General features: G+C 38.7%; 1 protein-coding gene across 4 annotated transcripts in view; it reads right to left on the bottom strand.

Annotated features, from left to right (window-relative positions):
- CCDC171 (coiled-coil domain containing 171) overlaps positions 1-16,918 on the bottom strand; it is a 319,711-nt gene extending 302,793 nt beyond the window's left edge. For 2 of the 4 annotated variants that reach the window (XM_076008755.1, XM_076008757.1), the window contains exons 1-3: positions 16,828-16,918; positions 10,065-10,222; positions 2,030-2,165 (exon numbers count right to left, since the gene is read on the bottom strand). In XM_076008755.1, the coding sequence (XP_075864870.1) occupies positions 2,030-2,165; positions 10,065-10,108 (180 nt within the window). In that variant the 5' untranslated portion in view covers positions 10,109-10,222; positions 16,828-16,918. Of the gene's footprint in view, positions 1-2,029; positions 2,166-10,064; positions 10,223-15,360; positions 15,517-16,486; positions 16,794-16,827 lie in introns of those variants that run through there. The other 2 variants (XM_020289349.2, XM_076008756.1) reach the window with 2 other exon arrangements.
- Positions 16,919-17,369: the final 451 nt, after the last annotated feature.

Below are 17,369 nucleotides of genomic sequence, written 5' to 3'. Positions count from 1 at the left end.
TGAACTGTATACTCAAGTTGCACGAAGTAAATGTTTTAGTTCTAAATATCTGTAAGAGCAACCTGTTGTGGAAGAACAAAGAAAGAATAATTGGTTTCACTTAGACTTTACAAGGTTTCCCAATAGGAGAACTTCAGAACTTAGCAAAAAAGGGACACCAACTGTCAATAAATTACACAACAAACACTTCACAAACTTTGTTTCACTTAATAATCACAATGACCCTTTAGGACTAGCTTTTCACAATGAAAAACCAATGATGTACATGATAGATATAATAACTAGCCCAAGATCATGTATTTTGTAAATGGAAGGGCCAGGAACGAGTTGAGCTTTGTATATTTGATATTCTTCTCACTGTACCAGGCTGCCTAACCTGAGCTTTAAGAATGAATAAGATTTAAATAGAGAAAAAAGGAAAAACAACACAATAGACAGAAGAAACATAAACATATAATTCCAGGCTGGGCGCGGTGGCTCACGCCTGTAATCCCAGCACTCTGGGAGGCTGAGGCAGGCGGATAGCTCAAGGTCAGGAGTTCAAAACCAGCCTGAGCAAGAGCGAGAACCCGTCTCCACTATAAAAAAATAGAAAGAAATTAATTGGTCAAATAAAATATATATATAAAAAATTTAGCCGGGCATGGTGGCACATGCCTGTAGTCCCAGCTACTCGCGAGGCTGAGGCAGGAGGATCGCTTGAGCCCAGGAGTTTGAGATTGCTGTGAGCTAGACTGACACCACGGCACTCACTCTAGCCTGGGCAACAAAGCGAGACTCTGTCTCAAAAAAAAATAAAAAATAAACATATAATTCCTGAATTATCTTAGAAGGGAAAGAAAACTACTGTCCTTGGAATATATACATATACATATGAAATATATTTACATACACAGATACTAATAAAAGATATAATGACATAAAAGAAAAAGAAACTAAGAAAATTTATGATTTGCACTATGATTAAAAATTCCATACTCAAATCTTTATTTAAGACATTGTTTCATGGAGACCATAAAAGAACCTGCATTATGATTTCTTTTTTTTTTTTTTTTTTTTTTTTGAGACAGAGTCTCACTCTTTGCATAGGGTAGAGTACCATGGCATCAGCCTAGCTCACAGCAACCTCAAATTCCTGGGCTCAAGCAATCCTTCTGCTTCAGCCTCCCGAGTAGCTGGGATTACAGGCATGTGCCACCATGCCCAGCTCATTTTTTCTATATATTTTTAGTTGGCCAATTAATTCCTTTCTATTTATAGTAGAGACAGGTGTCTCACTCTTGCTCAGGCTGGTTTTGAATTCCTGACCTTGAGCAATCCACCCGCCTCAGCCTCCCAGAGTGCTAGGATTACTGGCATGAGCCACTGCGCCCAGCCCTACATTATGATTTCAAAAGTGTCTAACTTACAAATCCTTTAGTCATCAAGTAAGTTCACCAATTAATACTTTTGATCAAGTTGAACCTATTAATTAAAATAAATCTAAGAAACATACAAATAAATATAATTCATTAAAGTTCTACTTTAACACATACAATTACACTGTATAAAAAATCATGTTTTGACCAGGCGCGGTAGCTCACACCTGTAATCCTAGCACTTTGGAAGGTCGAGGCAGGAGGATTGCTTGAGCTCAGGAGTTCGAAACCAGCCTGAGCAAGAGCAAGACCCTGTCTCTACTATAAATACAAAGAAATTAGCCAAACAACTAAAGATAGAAAAAATTAGCCAAGCGCTGTGGTGCGTGCCTGTAGTCCCAGCTACTTGGGAGGCTGAGGCAGGAGGATCGCTTGAGCCCAGGAGTTTGAGGTTGCTGTGCGCTAGGCTGATGCTACGGCACTTTAGTCCAGGCAATAGAGTGAGACTTTGTCTCAAAAAAAAAAAAAAATCATGTTTCATTTGTTATTATTTCCTTTTTAAAAGAGTGGTATTAGTGATAAAGGTGAAACATTGAGTTTGTAATATGAAATAAATCTAAAAAAAATCAAACTCAACTTTTAGTATTATTTGAGACGAAAATAAATTCTACCTCAGCATTGTGCTTAGTTGTTATTTCTAATTTTTCTTTCTTAGCTCGATGGAGTTTCTTTCTGAGATCAGAAGTAATATCCAAGTCTGTTTCATTTTTGATCATTTGTTTTACATCCGATGAGGCATTCTTCAACCTATAAAATAAGATCATAATAAATTATAGTTCTCATGAAGCATAGTTCACAGCATTTCTGATATTTCTGATAATGTATTTTTCAAAAAACATAGGGAATATGATATGGTCCTTGACTTAAAGAAATTTATAATCTAGTAAAAGATATTCATTGCAAAAGTTAAGTAGAAATGTAAAGCGATATATTACTAATAACAAACCACTGTCTACTAAGAAACCACTACATTGTTCAAGATTAGTACTTAGGCTGGGCGCGGTGGCTCACAACTGTAATCCTAGCACTCTGAGAGGCCAAGGCGGCAGATTGTTCAAGGGCAGGAGTTCGAAACCAGCCTGAGCAAAAGCGAGACCCCTGTCTCTACTAAAAATAGAAAGAAATTAATTTGCCAACTAAAAATACATAGAAAAAAATTAGCCAGGCATGGTGGTGCATGCCTGTAGTCCCAGCTACTCGAGAGGCTGAGGCAGGAGGATTATTTGAGCTCAGGAGTTTGAGGTTGCTGTGAGCTAGGCTGACACCATGGCACTCTAGCCTCTCTACTACTCCCCTCTACCCCCCACCAAAAAAAAATTAAAATAACAGCAAACAGAATAGAGGTATAAACTCACAAATAGAAAGAGCACAGAAGATGAGATAATAGCAATAAAACATTGGAAGCTGGAAAGCAAGTGGACAAGTGGTAACTGATTTACTTAAGAAAGTTGAATTCACTTAAGAAACTAGTAGTGAGTAAATTAACCTGATTTACACCACCCCCGAAAAAATCAGTAATTGGCAACACCTTTGAAAATAGAGGTAAAAGTAGAGCAGAAAACAGGAGAGCTGGTTGAAAGTTTGCCAAAAAAGTCAGATCTTCAGATTGCCAGCGCCCTACACTACATAACTAGATACCTATCTCTTCCCAGTTCAGCAGAACACTAGGAGTTTATTCCCTGGAAGATCTCTGGATTATAAGACATTAGACTTAAATGGGTTAAGGTCTCCATACTAAAAACAAGAGGCCTGAGTAAAAAGTAATATCATGAATGACAGTCCTAGTCTTTTAACACTACTTGTCTGCCAGAAGGATGATAGCCTAGCAGAGACTGTGTCTTCCCTAGAGAATCTAACCAGCCTGGTGAAAAAGACCTATAGATGCTAACACCAGGAGTTTTCCAGCAAAACAATTTAACCAAATAACCCTAGAGAAAATGCCACAAATGCAGAGCTTCACACACTGAGCTTCCAGTCATCTTTTTAGGTTAGGCCCCTACTTTTAAATATGAGCAGACAACCGAGGATCACCAAAAGTTTAGGAAGTTTCTAATATGAAAGACAGAGACCAAAAATAAGGTGGGTAGAAAGAAGAAAACCCTCAATGACTTTACAAAGGGACAGCTTTAAAAAAGAGAAGGAGAGGGTGAGAGAGAATTCTGAGCACAGTGGTTCATGCCTGTAATCCTAGCACTCTGGCAGGCAGAGGTAGGAGGATTGCTTGAGGTCAGGAGTTCAAGACCAGTCTGAGCAAGAGCAAGGCCCCAACACTACTAAAAATAGAAAAATTAGCCAGGTGTGGTGGAACGTGCCTGTAGTCCCAGCTACTCAGGAGGCTGAGGTAGGAAGATCGCTTGAGCCCAGCAGTTTGAGCTATGTAGTGAGCTATGATGGTGCCACTACACTGTTGCTGGGGCAACAGAGTGAGACTCTAGTCTCAAAAAAAAAAAAGAAAAATGCTAACATTAATCTCCTCAGAAAAACAGGAAAGGGTATGACAGCCATAATACCACATCCATGGCTGCAATAAGAAATGAAATATTCAGAGAACAAAAAATGAGCTCTTGAAATAAAAAAAATACAAACTAAGAAATTAAAAACTAAATAAATAAAAGTAAAAGAAAAATATCTCACAGAAAATAAAGCAAAGAGAGAGGGAGATGGAAAATAGAAAAGAAAATTTCAAAAATTAAAAGACTGGCCAACAGGTTCAAAATCTAAATAAAAAGAACTGCACAATGAGAAATTATAAATCTATAACCAAAAATAGCCTTTTTATTTTGCAAGCATTGTTCTAAGCATTTTATACATACAAACTTATTTAATCTTCACAACCCCATGAGATAGGTACCATTATGACCCCTATTTTACAAATGAGGAAACTGAGTCACAAAAAGGCTAATTAATTTTCCCAAATTCACAGAGCTAGCAAGGGGCAGAGCTGGAATTCATACCCTGGCAGCCTGGCTCCATGATATGTCCTCTTAACCTCTACACTACAATGCCTCTACGAAGGAGAGGAAATTATTAAAGGTAAAATTCAAGAAAATATCCAGATTCTGAAGGATATGAGCTTCAAACTTAAGAATAAGAGCCCCAATTAAATGCATGGAAATTTCAGAAAACAGGAGTCAAAAAAGAGCTACTTCAAATTCCAGAGAGAAATATTAATAGGTTTCACACAAAGAATTAAGAAATATGTTGAGTATCATTTCTCAACAGAAACACTGGAAATTAGAAAACAATGCTACAATTCCTGACAAAATTCCAAGGGAAAATAAATTCCAATTTAGAATATTTTGCCAAAAATTATCACCTAGGGATAAGGTTATGAGAAAGACTTTTAGATCTGCAAAGACTCAAAGCCTCCATGAACTTTGCTCCACCAAAATAAGAACCAAAACTGAGAAAGAGAAAGACATGGGATCTCAGAAGTACAGTATACAACACAAAAAAACAGCAAAGGGATTTCTAAGACAGTGATGAACGAAAACACTAAAATGACACTTATGCAGCAAAGCACTTATAGGGAAATCTGTCCCAGTTGGATGGGCCAAAGCTTCTGGGAGTGACTTCTGTTTTCTTTTGGGGGTTTTTTTCTTTTTAACTTTTTTTTTTTTTTTTTTTGAGATAGAGTCTTCCTCTGTTGTCTGGGCTCAAGTGCAATGGCATCATCACAGCTCACTGCAACCTCAAATTCCTGGGCTCAAGCGATCCTCCTGCCTCAGCCTTCCAAGTAGCTGGGACGACAAGCACAGGCCCCACCATGCCCAGCTAATTTTCATTTTTAGTAGAGATGGGGTCTCACTCTTGCTCAGGTTGGTCTTGAACTCCTGACCTCAAGCAATCCTAGAAAGCTTATAATATTATGAACTTCATGCCAACAAATTAGATAATTTAGATCAATGGACAAATTTCTAAAATGATACAAATTACTGAAACTATAATAACTCAAAGGGAAATAGAAAACCTGGACAGATCTAATACAAATAAGGATATTTAAATTTATAGTAATTTAAATATCTAACCACAAAGAAAGCCCAGGCCCAGATGACTTTACTGGCAAACTCTACCAAATATGTAAAGAAAAAATAACACCAATCTTCATATCAGAGAAGGGAACACTTCTATGAGTGTTCTATGAATTCAGCATTACCCTGATACTAAAACTAGACAAAGTTATAAGAAAGAAAAACTACAGAGTAATATGCCTCATGAATACAGGTGCAAGAGTCCTCAAAAAAACATTAACAAACCAAATTAACAAACCAATTAACAAACCGGCAACACCCTAAAATGATTATACAACATGACCAAGTAGAATTTATCCCAAAAATATAAAATTGGGATAATGTCTAAAAATCAACTGATATAATACACAATTTCAATAAAAGAGAAAAATGACATAATCATCTCAATAGATATTGAACAAGTATTTGATAAAATCAATACCTATTCATGATAAAAACTATCAACAAACTAAAAATAGAAGAAAATTTCATGCCTGGTAAAGGACATCTACAAATAACTTATAGCTAGCTAGCATAATACTTCATGGTGACGGACTAAAAGCTTCCATGAGATCAGAAACAAGACAAAGAAGTCTGCTATTAACACTTCTATTCAAAATTGTATTGGAGGTTCTAGACAGTCCCATTATGCAAGAAAAAAAGAAGTAAAAGGCATGCATATTGAAAAGGAAGAAGTAAAATTGTTTTTAATTACAAAGGATAGGCTTATAGAAATAAGAAAATCCTAAGAAATCAGCTAGGGAAAAACAACTAGAATTAAAATCAATTTCAGCAAAGTCACAGAATATAAGATCAGTACATAAAAATCAGTTATACATGTTTATGTTTGGAACATATTCATGTTTGGAAGACTGAATATTATTAAGTTAGCAATTCTGCCTAAATCGACCTACAGATTCAATGTAATCCCTATCAAAATACCAGCAGATATTTTTACAGAAAATGACAAGCTTATCCTAAAATTTATATGGCAAGGCAAAGAATTCAGAATAGCCAAAACAATCCTGAGGAAGAACAAATGGAGGACTCTTAGTTACTAATTTGAAAACTTACTATAAAGCACAGTAATCAAGACAGTATGGTACTGAATTAAGAACAGACATGTAGGCCAATATGCCAGAGTTACAACTCTAAAAATAAACATATAACTTATATGATCAAGTAATTTTCAACAGAAGTGCCAAGGCAATTCAATGGGGAAAGGACAGTCTCATCAACAAATGGTGCTACAACAGGTGGATATCCACATGCAGAAAGATAAATTTAGACCCTTACCCCATACCATACACAAAAAGTAACTTTAAAAAGATCACAGACCTAAGTGCAAGAGCTAATATTATAAAACTGCTAAAAGAAAACATAGGAGAAAAATCTTCATGACCATAAGTTAGTGATTTCTTAGATACAAAACTAAAAGCACAACCCATACAGGAAAAGAATTGATAAACTGGACTTCATCAAAGTTAAAAATTTTTGCACTTCAAAAGACATTATTAAGAAAAGTCAAGACACCAAATGGTAGAAAATACTTGCAAATCATTTATGTGATAAAGGACTTAAATTCAGAATATATAAGAACTCTTAAAGCTCAATAACAAGAAAATAAATAATCCAATTTAAAAATGAACAAAAGATCTGAATAGACATTTCACCAACGGAGATAATATGAATGACCAAAAAGCACATGCAAAGTTGTTCAACATCATTAATCATTATGAAAATTCAAATTAAAACCACAATAACATACCATGTCACACTAACTAAAATGGCTAAATCAAAAAAGTCAGATAAAAGAGTATTGGGGCTGGGCGCAGTGGCTCATGCCTGTAATCTTAGCACTCTTGGAGGCCAAGGCAGGTGGATTGTTTGAGCTCAGAAGTTCGAGACGGGCCTGAGCACAAGTGAAACCCCATCTCTACTAAAAGCAAAAAGAAATTAGCTGGACAACTAAAAATCTATATATAAAAAATTAGCTGGGCATGGTGGCACATGCCTGTAGTCTCAGCTACGCAGGAGGCTGAAGCAGGAAGATTGCTTGAGCCCAGGAGTTTGAGGTTGCTGTGAGCGAGGCTGACGCCATGGCACTCTAGCACAGGCAACAGAGTGAGACTTTGTCTCAAAAAAAAAAAGAGGTGTTGGCCATGATGTGGAGAAATTATTGCTAGTGGGAATGTAAAATGACCCAGTCACAGTAGAACACGATTTGGTAGTTTCTCATAAGCAAATGTTCAGAGCAGCATGATTCGTAATAACCAAAAAGTAGAAAAATATCAAATGTCCATCAACTGGTAAATGGGCAACCAAAATATGGTATACTCATATAATGGAATACTATTCAGCAATAAAAAGAAATAAAGTACTGACATGTGATATAGCATGATAAACCTCAAGAATATGCCCAGTGAAAAGAAGCTGGACAGCAAACACCACTTATATAAATTGTTCAAAAAAGGCAACTCTATAGAAATAGAAAGTAGATCAGCGGTAGAGTTTAAATAACTTTTATGGAAATTCTAAAATTATGCAGTGCAATTTAGCCAATAAAAATTATGACTGGGCTGGGGGCAGTGGTTCACACCTATAATCCCAGCACTTTGGGAAGCCAAGGAGGGTCACTTGAAGCCAGAAATTTGAGATCAACCTGGGCAACATAGGGAGATTCCAGAGCTACCAAAAAAGAAAAGGAGGGGCCAGGCATGGTGGTGCACATCTATAGTCCTAGCTACTCTAGAGGCTGAGGCAGGAGGAATGCTTGAGCCCAGGAGTTCAAGATTATGGTAAATTATAATTATGTCACTATACTCCAGCCTGGGTGACAGAGTGAGACCTTGCTTCTTAAAAAAAATGACAGCTGTATATTGATAATAAATTCCTCCCAAAATTGAAAAAGCAGGATACTAAAAAATGTGAAATATTATTCTAATTTTTAAAATATATATTAATATATTGGTATTTCCATAAGAAAAAGTCTGGATATATATATTTAGTAAAATGTTATTGGTAGTTAACTCTAAGTACTAGGATTACAAGTAGTTTTATTTTGTTCATTTTATTTTTCTAAAAACACATGCATTATTTGCATTAAAATATATATACATATATACACACATATGTATGTAATTATATGTCTATATATATACATATATATAGAATAGATTATCAGAGCAAGAAGGAAAGTTGAAGATCCTCTATTCAACAGTTTTTGAACCATAATCCTCAAGGTAGTGGCAGAGAACAAACTGAAGTCTCATTCTTGCCCCTTGCAACACTTGAAAAAAGAGAAAGTCCTCTGCAAGATGAAATTTTAGCAAAGAAAAAAGTTTATATTTTATTTATGCCCTACCTTGCTCCAGAAAGGATTTAAGGTAGTGTCTAAAGATAGGTGGAAAACATAATATAGCAAATTCTATTTATAGGTAAAGTACATGTTAGTCATGGTACTGTCCCACCCACACATACTTATTGAAAAGTCTAGATCAGTCCTTCTCAAACTAAACATGAGGAAGGACTATCCCCCCCCCACCCCACCCCATGATGATTTTGTAAAATATATCTAATACATTATTTATGCAGACAGAATACAATCCCAAGTATTTTATTTTTAGATTCAGCAGATAGAATATTACTCTGTTAAATTACTATAAAAGTTTCTAAATATTTACTTTCAATTTCTGTACTTATTTATTTGTAAACCACACTTTGGAGAGAATTGCATTCTCCCACGTGATTCTGTTTTATATTATGGACTCCACCCACCAACCAGAGAAGAGTGAACTAAAAGCAGGGACCACATCCAAAGACAGAAATCAATGATATAAAAAAGATGAACAATAGCAATTAGGTGCCCCTTGGAATGTAAATGGAACAATACCAAATAATGGAGCAAGGAGTAGTTAAAGCCCCACGGCAGTGCAGTGGCTCACATCTATAATCCTCACACTTTAGGAGGCCCAAGCCAGAGGGTGGCTTGAAGCCAGGAGTTCAAGACCAGCCTGAGCAAGAGCGAGACCCTGTCTCTACAAAAAAATAGAAAATTTAGTTGGGCATAGTGGCCCATACCTGTAGTCCCAGCTACGTGGGAGGCCAAGGCACGAGGACTGATTGAGTCCAGGAGTTTGAAGGTACAGTGAGCTATGATAATAGCCTCACAGAGCAAGACCTTGTCTCAGAAAAGGGGGGGGGGGGACAGTTAGCAACAGGAGCTAAAACTAAAAGAATGCTTAAACAGAAGCCACAAATTAGACCTGAGCAATGAAGAAAAAAAGAGGAATTAGAGCCACAGAGGTCATGGAAAACAAAACAAATATGAAAATAAGCAGAAATATAAGGAAAAGACTGAGTAATGGAAAAAGACAAGCAGGTCTCTAAAGACAGGAGAAAGTTCAGACACATGGATTTTTGTGCTCCAAGTTAACAAAGGAGCACAAAGATCCCCACAAAGTCTGTAGATACGGTTCCAATCCTTATGAGGCTTCATTCCTGCTCCTTCAGTTTCATGAAATTTCTACTTCCTTTATCATCCCACTAGAATTCTTACAATTAGTTCCACCAACCAGACTTTGTTTCCTTGCAACCAAAAGCATTCTTCAACTAAGGGAAGAGACCAGAGGCTTACCTTTGGCTATCACCAGTGGCATTACTTGAAGTATTTAAACTCATGGTAAATCTTCCAACTCTTTCAAGATACCTTACTGTTTCTTAATGATACACTTCCTTATTGATGATTAAAACTGTCCAAGATGTCTGTGGCTTACAGGCGAGATGGACTTAAGTCTGTTAAAATAGTAAATAATACAACAGTGGTTATATATTTGAATCCTAAGAGTATGGGAGATTTTCTTCTGTTCTTTGCCTATTATTATTATTATTTTGAGATGGGATCTCACTTTGTTACCCAGGCTGGAGTGCAGTGATGTAACTATAGCTCACTGCAGCCTCAAAGTCTTGGATTCAAGGGATTCTCCTGCCTCGGCCTCCCAAGTAGCTGAGATTATAGGCATGAGCTATACCATGCCCAGCATTTATTTTTTAAATTTTTGAATAATAACCATGGAATACTGGTATTCTAAAAAGCTATATTTTACTACATTTCTTTAAAAAAGGATTGGAAGCTGAGCACAGTGGTGCACCTGTAGTCCCAGCTACTCAGGAGGCAGAGGTGGGTGGAACACTTGAGCCCAAGAGTTCAAGGGCAGCCAGGGCAACATAGTGAGACCTCTCCCCATCTCTAAAAAAAATTATTTTAATAATAATAAAAAAATTTTAAATGATTGGAAACAAAACTGACAAAATGTTTAAAAGATGTTCCTTCTTATAAGGATAAAGTAATGAAACTATTATTTTAATTTCTCAAATGAAAAGAAAAATTATCATAATAAAATAATGACAAACTACTGTTGAACTTGGAAAAGAAATATTTAGTGCCTATCCCTAGGGTACAGAATTCAGTTTGAAAGAAAATGAAGTCCAGGGAGACTTTTTGGTCCCCAAAGCCTTTTTCATAAATGAGACATTTTTAATGCAATGCTGCAATCAAAGAGACCAAGATACTCCCAAACAAAAGAATCCATGATAATTTTCAATGAGTTGAAGGCCTCCTCCCAAGAGATCAAAGAGGAAGAATGAAAGAGAAGGATATTTGTCACTTACTCTGGCCTACTTTCTGGAACCTGCTTCTATGGGAGATATTCCAAATTATATAAACTCAATGATTTAAAGTTACTTTACCACAATGTTAAGGAATATCTGGGTAAACATTTTAAATAGAGAAATAACAATAATTCATTAAATCCAAATAGACACAACTATAAATATCCCATAAATGCCTCTTGGTATCCCCAGTAGAAGTCTAGTATCCTAAGACCATGAGCTTTGGATTCAGAAAGATCTGAATTAGGATTCTAGTAAGTATCTATCTTACAACTATGTGGCTTTGAGCAAGTCACTTAAACTCTTTGAGCCTGTTTTCCTCATTCATAAAAAGGAGATAACTATGTCAATCTCATATATTTAAGATTTAAATAATATATACAGCACATATACAGTGCCCAGCTACCATCAGTTTATATTACTGAACACAGAACTCTCTGAAAAATATAATGATCCCTGATAGGGAAAGGAGTGATACTTGGAGTGATTTGGTCTGGGGGAAAGATATACAAGAGAATTATTTAATGAGGTTATACTGTACAGGGATACACAGATCAAAAAAAAAAAAAAAAAGTATCGGCTGGGCGTGGTGTCTCACGCCTGTAATCCTAGCACTCTGGGAGGCTGAGGCAGGTGGATTGCTCAAGGTCAGGAGTTCAAAACCAGCCTGAGCAAGAGTGAGACCCCGTCTCTACTATAAATAGAAAGAAATTAATTTGGCCAACTAATATATATAGAAAAAATTAGCTGGGCATGGTGCTGCATGCCTGTAGTCCCAGCTACCCGGGAGGCTAAGGCAGAGCTAAGCTGACACCAGGGCACTCACTCTAGCCTGGGCAACAAAGCGAGACTCTGTCTCAAAAAAAAAAAAAAAAAAAAAAACTGTCAAACTGTTCTTTTCTGTCTCTGCTCTCAATGAATAAGCCACAGAGAGATCACTGAAAGGAAAGGGACTCAATCTCAGTGTTGAGACCTAATGGCTCCTACAAATAGACATCAAAGGGTCTGTACAACAGTTAGTGATTCATGTGGCTGACTGAACAGTTTGACCTAAGACAAAGAGGATGGAATTTTGGCCAAGTCAAAGGGGAGTTGGGGAGAATCCCCTATCTCCAGGAACCTAAAAGACTAAACTTGGGAATAGTGGTAAACAAACAAATGCCACTGTCATTAATCTGTTGAGCACCTACTATAGGGCCAAGCACTGTACTTGGAATTTCATATTAATATATAGAATTCTGATCCTTACAATACTGCAAGGTAAGGATTACCCCATTTTTCAATGGAGAAAACTAAGATTCTGATATTAGACCCAAAAGTCACATAGTTATAGGACCAAGAAAGCAATTCATAACTGACTCCAAAGCCCAGTTCTTTATACAAGACCACTGATGATATATAAAGCTGAACTGTAAGTTATCTTAACTGAGGTTTATTATCCTTACTTCCTAAAGAAACCCACCTGATTTAGAGAGGCTGAATGATCTGTCCGAGGCCAGTCAGCTATTAAGTGGAGGGCCCTAAGGATTTGACCAAGCTCTTCAGATACTGAGTCCCAAAATCTTGTCACCTTACAACCATGCTCCCAAAAATCAGACCCCAGAGAAACTGCCTTCAGAATGGAAGTAAGAGTTAGAACCCAGAGGGAATGGACTTTTCTGTACTTAAGAGTAATGTCCAAGGCTCAAAAGCATGTACATAAAATGTTTCTATCTTGTGATAAAGTTTAGATACACACATGTATGCACATGTACATATGTGGTACATCAGGCATAAACAGACCTCTATTTACCTCATAAGAAAAGAATCTCAGATAGTTAGGGCCTTAATAATGTTTTGTTTTTGTATATTGGGCAGAGAAGAACAAGAAGAGGGAGTTTACTAAATTTTAATAAAGTTGTTTCAGTAAAGCTAATTTGAAGAGAACTGTCATTTTTGGTGCACTATTTTGGCATCTAACATCTTCAAATCTGAATGGTCTTATAGAGAGAATCTTCTATAGCTCAGGAGGTAGTTACATCTATTTCCAGCTCATTGATATATAATGAATAGAATATGACAAAGATGATGGCATGCCACTCCCATGATTATATTATATAAGTCTTTTTATCCTAGCAAACTGAATGACAATCTCCTGCTGGCCTTAAAGAAGCTACCTATCTGTAAACTGCCTATATAAAGGGCCACACAGCAGGGAATTACAGGCATCATGCTGGACCTTGGGTGGACTCCACCCGATAGCCATTAAGAAGCCAATCCCTCAGTCACACAGCTGCAATGAAATAAATTCTGCCAACAGCCTGAATGAGCTGGAAAGCAGATTCTACCCAGTCAAGCCTCTAGATGAGAACACAGCCCAGCCAGCACCTTGACTGCAGCCTTGTGAGACCCTGAGCAGAGGACCCTAGCTAAGATTTGCCCAGACTCCTGACCCACAGAAAATGTGAGACAATAACTGTGTGCTGTTTTAAGCCACTAAGTTTGGTAATTTATTATACATCAATAGAAAACTAATACAAATAAGAACCTTGAAAATGCTCATACAGGATTTAAAAGAAAAGACCTGAGTAAAAGACAGGTAAAGTAAGAAAATGGGTTCTTACACAAGCTCTGCCTATGTGTGTCCAGTCTCTCTCTTTTTTTTTTTTTTAATTTTCTTCCTCTCCCTTGTTGATATCAGCTCCTGATGACATTAAGGAACAAGAACCTATCTCTGTGTGCTTTAGGAGGACTAAATCAACAAAAGACCAAAGTCAGTGGCTGAATTTAATCTATAATGGGATGGTCATTGGCTGAATTTAATCAGCCACTGACCCCCAATCAGATGGGATTTCCATGCTACTGAACACAGCAGAAAAAGGTATAGTAAAATCTCCTCCCTCTTCTTCCACCAGAGTGAAAAGGCAAAGAGTGATAAGGACAGTTAAGCAGGGAGTTATACTACAGTAATAAAAATGTCAATGGAATAGGAAACTAAGGTAAAGAATTACAGTGTCCCCAAATGTTTGTTCCTAATTTTACTTGAAATTTCCCCATGAAACCCCACAAAGTTAAAATAAACAATAATTTGCCCAAACCATAATTGAAAATTCCTTATTACATGCAACCAACATCAACCTTCTTCTCTTCTTCAATAGCTGTGTAACTCTTTAAATATGATTTTCCATTTGAAAATATTCAATTAATCATTACTTATGAACAAATTGTCTGATATATTAAAGTCACTCACTGCAGTCATCATTCCAACTGTGACAGAACTCCCTTCTCCACGCATTGTGCTAAAATCTTTCTATAGATTATCTCACTTCACTCTATAACAACCCCAAGTGGAAGATACTGTTAATGTATCTTCTTTATACCTGAGGAAACTGGGGCTTAAAGATATTCAGTCACCTGCCCAAAGTCACATCTCTAGTAAGTGGCAGTCAGGATTCACACCCAAGTCAGCTGACTCCAGAGATTTGCTGTGTGCCTTGCTACTGGCCTTCAAGACATGGCTCATCACAGGCAGGGAGCATGTGAGACCTCATCAGTCAGGAAAACACTTCTGCTCCCTGCTGCAGATTTCTCAAACATAGATCATTCTTCTCCACATCCAAACTAACAAGTTGGGGTCTTCTTGACAAAAGATGGCTCAGACCTGCAGTGGATTCTCAATCCAGATGGCACTTTTACAGGCTTGGGCCAAAACCAGGCCATCCTGTAGCAGTGATGGATAAAGGCAAGGTCTAAATTAGCTTTTTATGTTAATTTATTAATAGATTAATCTTCTCTTGGTAGTGGAGTTGGACTATTCTCACCATTCCTACTAAAATAGATGACAGGATGTTATGTATATCATTATTCAATAAGAATTTTTTAAGTAAATAGATAAAAGGGTAATTGAGGCCAAGGAAGCAATGATCTTACATACTGACAGGGAGCACCAGCCAAAAAGGTGATTCTACTTTAGATTTTAGAGCCACTGCTGATGCAAAATTTCCCTACCTCACATCTGAATCCTTCTGTTCATGCAGAATGTACTCATCTCTCAATTTGCTGGCACAGATCATAGGAAAAGGGAGGGGCAGGGAGATGAAAAGACTGAAACTACTATTACTGAGCACTTCGTGCCTGATACAGAGCTAAGCATACTGATCTCATTTAATCCTCCCAATAATTCTATGAGATTATTGTGCATGTTACACAGATGAGAAAACTGAAGCTTGGAGGGGTTGAGTAATTTGTGTAAAGATATTAAGAGAATTAGAATTCAAACCCACATCTGGCTGACTCCTATATCCATCCTCTTTCACTATGTAGTGTTCTCTTCATCAGTAACCACACCTGGATTGGGAGTGTGTATCAGCAGAGATATATATTTGACCTTTAAAGGAGACAGTTGGTTCTCTCATCACAGCAACACCAAGGCAAAGGGCCTGAAATGATTTAAAAAATTTAGAACTAACTAGGACTTTAGAGACTAAGCCCATCCTCCTTATGTGATAAATAAGGAACCCTACGCTTGAGGCACAGGATCCCTTGAGCCAAGGAACCAAATGGTTTGCTTGAGGTAACACAGCTAATAAAGGGCTGAGCCTGGACTAACACGGAAAGTTCCAGACTCAAACTACTCCGTTTTTCCTCATAGCAGGTTGCAGAACCGTTGTTTCCTCCGCATTTTATGAAAAGCCATGTTTATTTCCTTCTCTATCATTGTTTTGTTGCTACTAGGCAATAACTGTTAAATAACAAACAAGTGACAAAATGGTAGGTTCTTTTCTCCAAGATTATGAGAGCTATAAAACATCGATTTGTAAAGTACTCAAGTGTTGGACATAAAATGAATAAATATGTATTTGTCTAGAATAAATAAGAGAATTTAAAAAAACATTCAAAAGTTGACTCTACTTCTGCAACTCACAGCTGCCTTTTCTAAGTCTTTCAGAGTCCTAGAGGGTAAGCAGAAGCTGCAGGTGACAGTCAAGCACAACTCATTCATTCATTTATCAAACATTTGTATAGGGTCTAGTGTGCGGGTGACATTTTTAAAAGGAAGGCAAGAGACCAGAAAGACGTGGTCCCTGTCCTAGTCCTGGAGAGGCTGAATGACTCTCGGAGGTACAAAAAACCCCCGCAGTTCACAGCGGTAAACCTAAGCTCCAAGTCCAGAGCCTCTGGGTCCTGCCCTCTGGTCCCCTACCCAGTCCTCCGGCACCGGGGCAGCAGATCTCTGGCTAGGATGCTCCACCGAGATCTTCCTCCAGGTGGGTGAAGAGACCCTAGAGGCGTGCCCCACAGGCGACATGGACAGCCCCAGAAGAGCCCCAAACTAACTCAGCCCCCCAAGACCCTCTCAACACCTCCCCCCAAGCCGTTCGCCTCGAAGGCCCCACACCCTGCGGTTACCTCAGGGGTCTCGCGTGGTCCAGACCGCACACCCAAGACCCCAGAGGCAGCTTCAACTCTCAGGGGTAGGAGGAGGCCCAGACAGCCCGCGGGAGTAAGAACAAAAACTGTGGGAACTCGACAGATTCTAGGACCTGGAGGGTGGGGAGGACAATAGCAAAAGGGGACTGGAGGGGCCCAGCCCCCGGGAGGTGAAGTTTACAACTGCCACTTCCGGAGGAGAAAAGACGGCTTTCCCCTCAGACCTGCCCAGACTTTCGCTGGCCTCCCCAACCCCACCCCGGCCCGCCCCTTTCCTCCTGCCTCCAGCAGCCCTCAGCCCGCTGCTCCAGGATACGTACTCGGAGAACGCCAGCTCGGATTGGAAGAGCCCGCGCGCCACGCTGCGCGCCTTCGCCGGGTGGCAAGCAAGCGCATGCGCCGTTGCTGGGGAGCGGCGCGCTCGCCCCCGCGCGCATTCCCGCGACAGGCGCTCTCCCTCCCCGCGCGAGAGTGCGCCTGGTCCACACTCCGCTGGGGTTTTCTCAGAGTAGGGTCCGCAAGTCACTGTCTCAGAATTGCCAGAGCCGAGTGGAAATGCAGATTTCCAGCTTGTTTCTAGCCCCTTTTCCCTGCCTACTAAATAAAAATCTAAGAGATAGGATCCCAGATGCTGCATTTTTAAACTAGCTCCCTTGCTGGTCCTTAGGGCCAGAGCAGCCCCTCGGAGAGCGTTGCCTGGCGCCAGGGCTTGGAAGGAAATTCCCTGGGCTCGGGTTCTGGTTTCCCTCTGTCTGGCACAGGCTTCTTACCCCTCCTCCCATCCCCATTGTATCTCAGCTTGGGGTGGTAAACAGGGTCAGAAGAATGCGGGTCAGTGCACTGATGCTGCTGCAGCGCCTTT

The sequence above is a fragment of the Microcebus murinus genome, chromosome 12 (genome assembly GCF_040939455.1).
Source record: "Microcebus murinus isolate Inina chromosome 12, M.murinus_Inina_mat1.0, whole genome shotgun sequence".
In the NCBI taxonomy this organism is placed as follows: Eukaryota; Metazoa; Chordata; class Mammalia; order Primates; family Cheirogaleidae; genus Microcebus; species Microcebus murinus.
The sequence above is the reverse complement of the archived record's forward strand: the minus strand, read 5'-3'. Positions and strand labels throughout refer to the sequence as shown.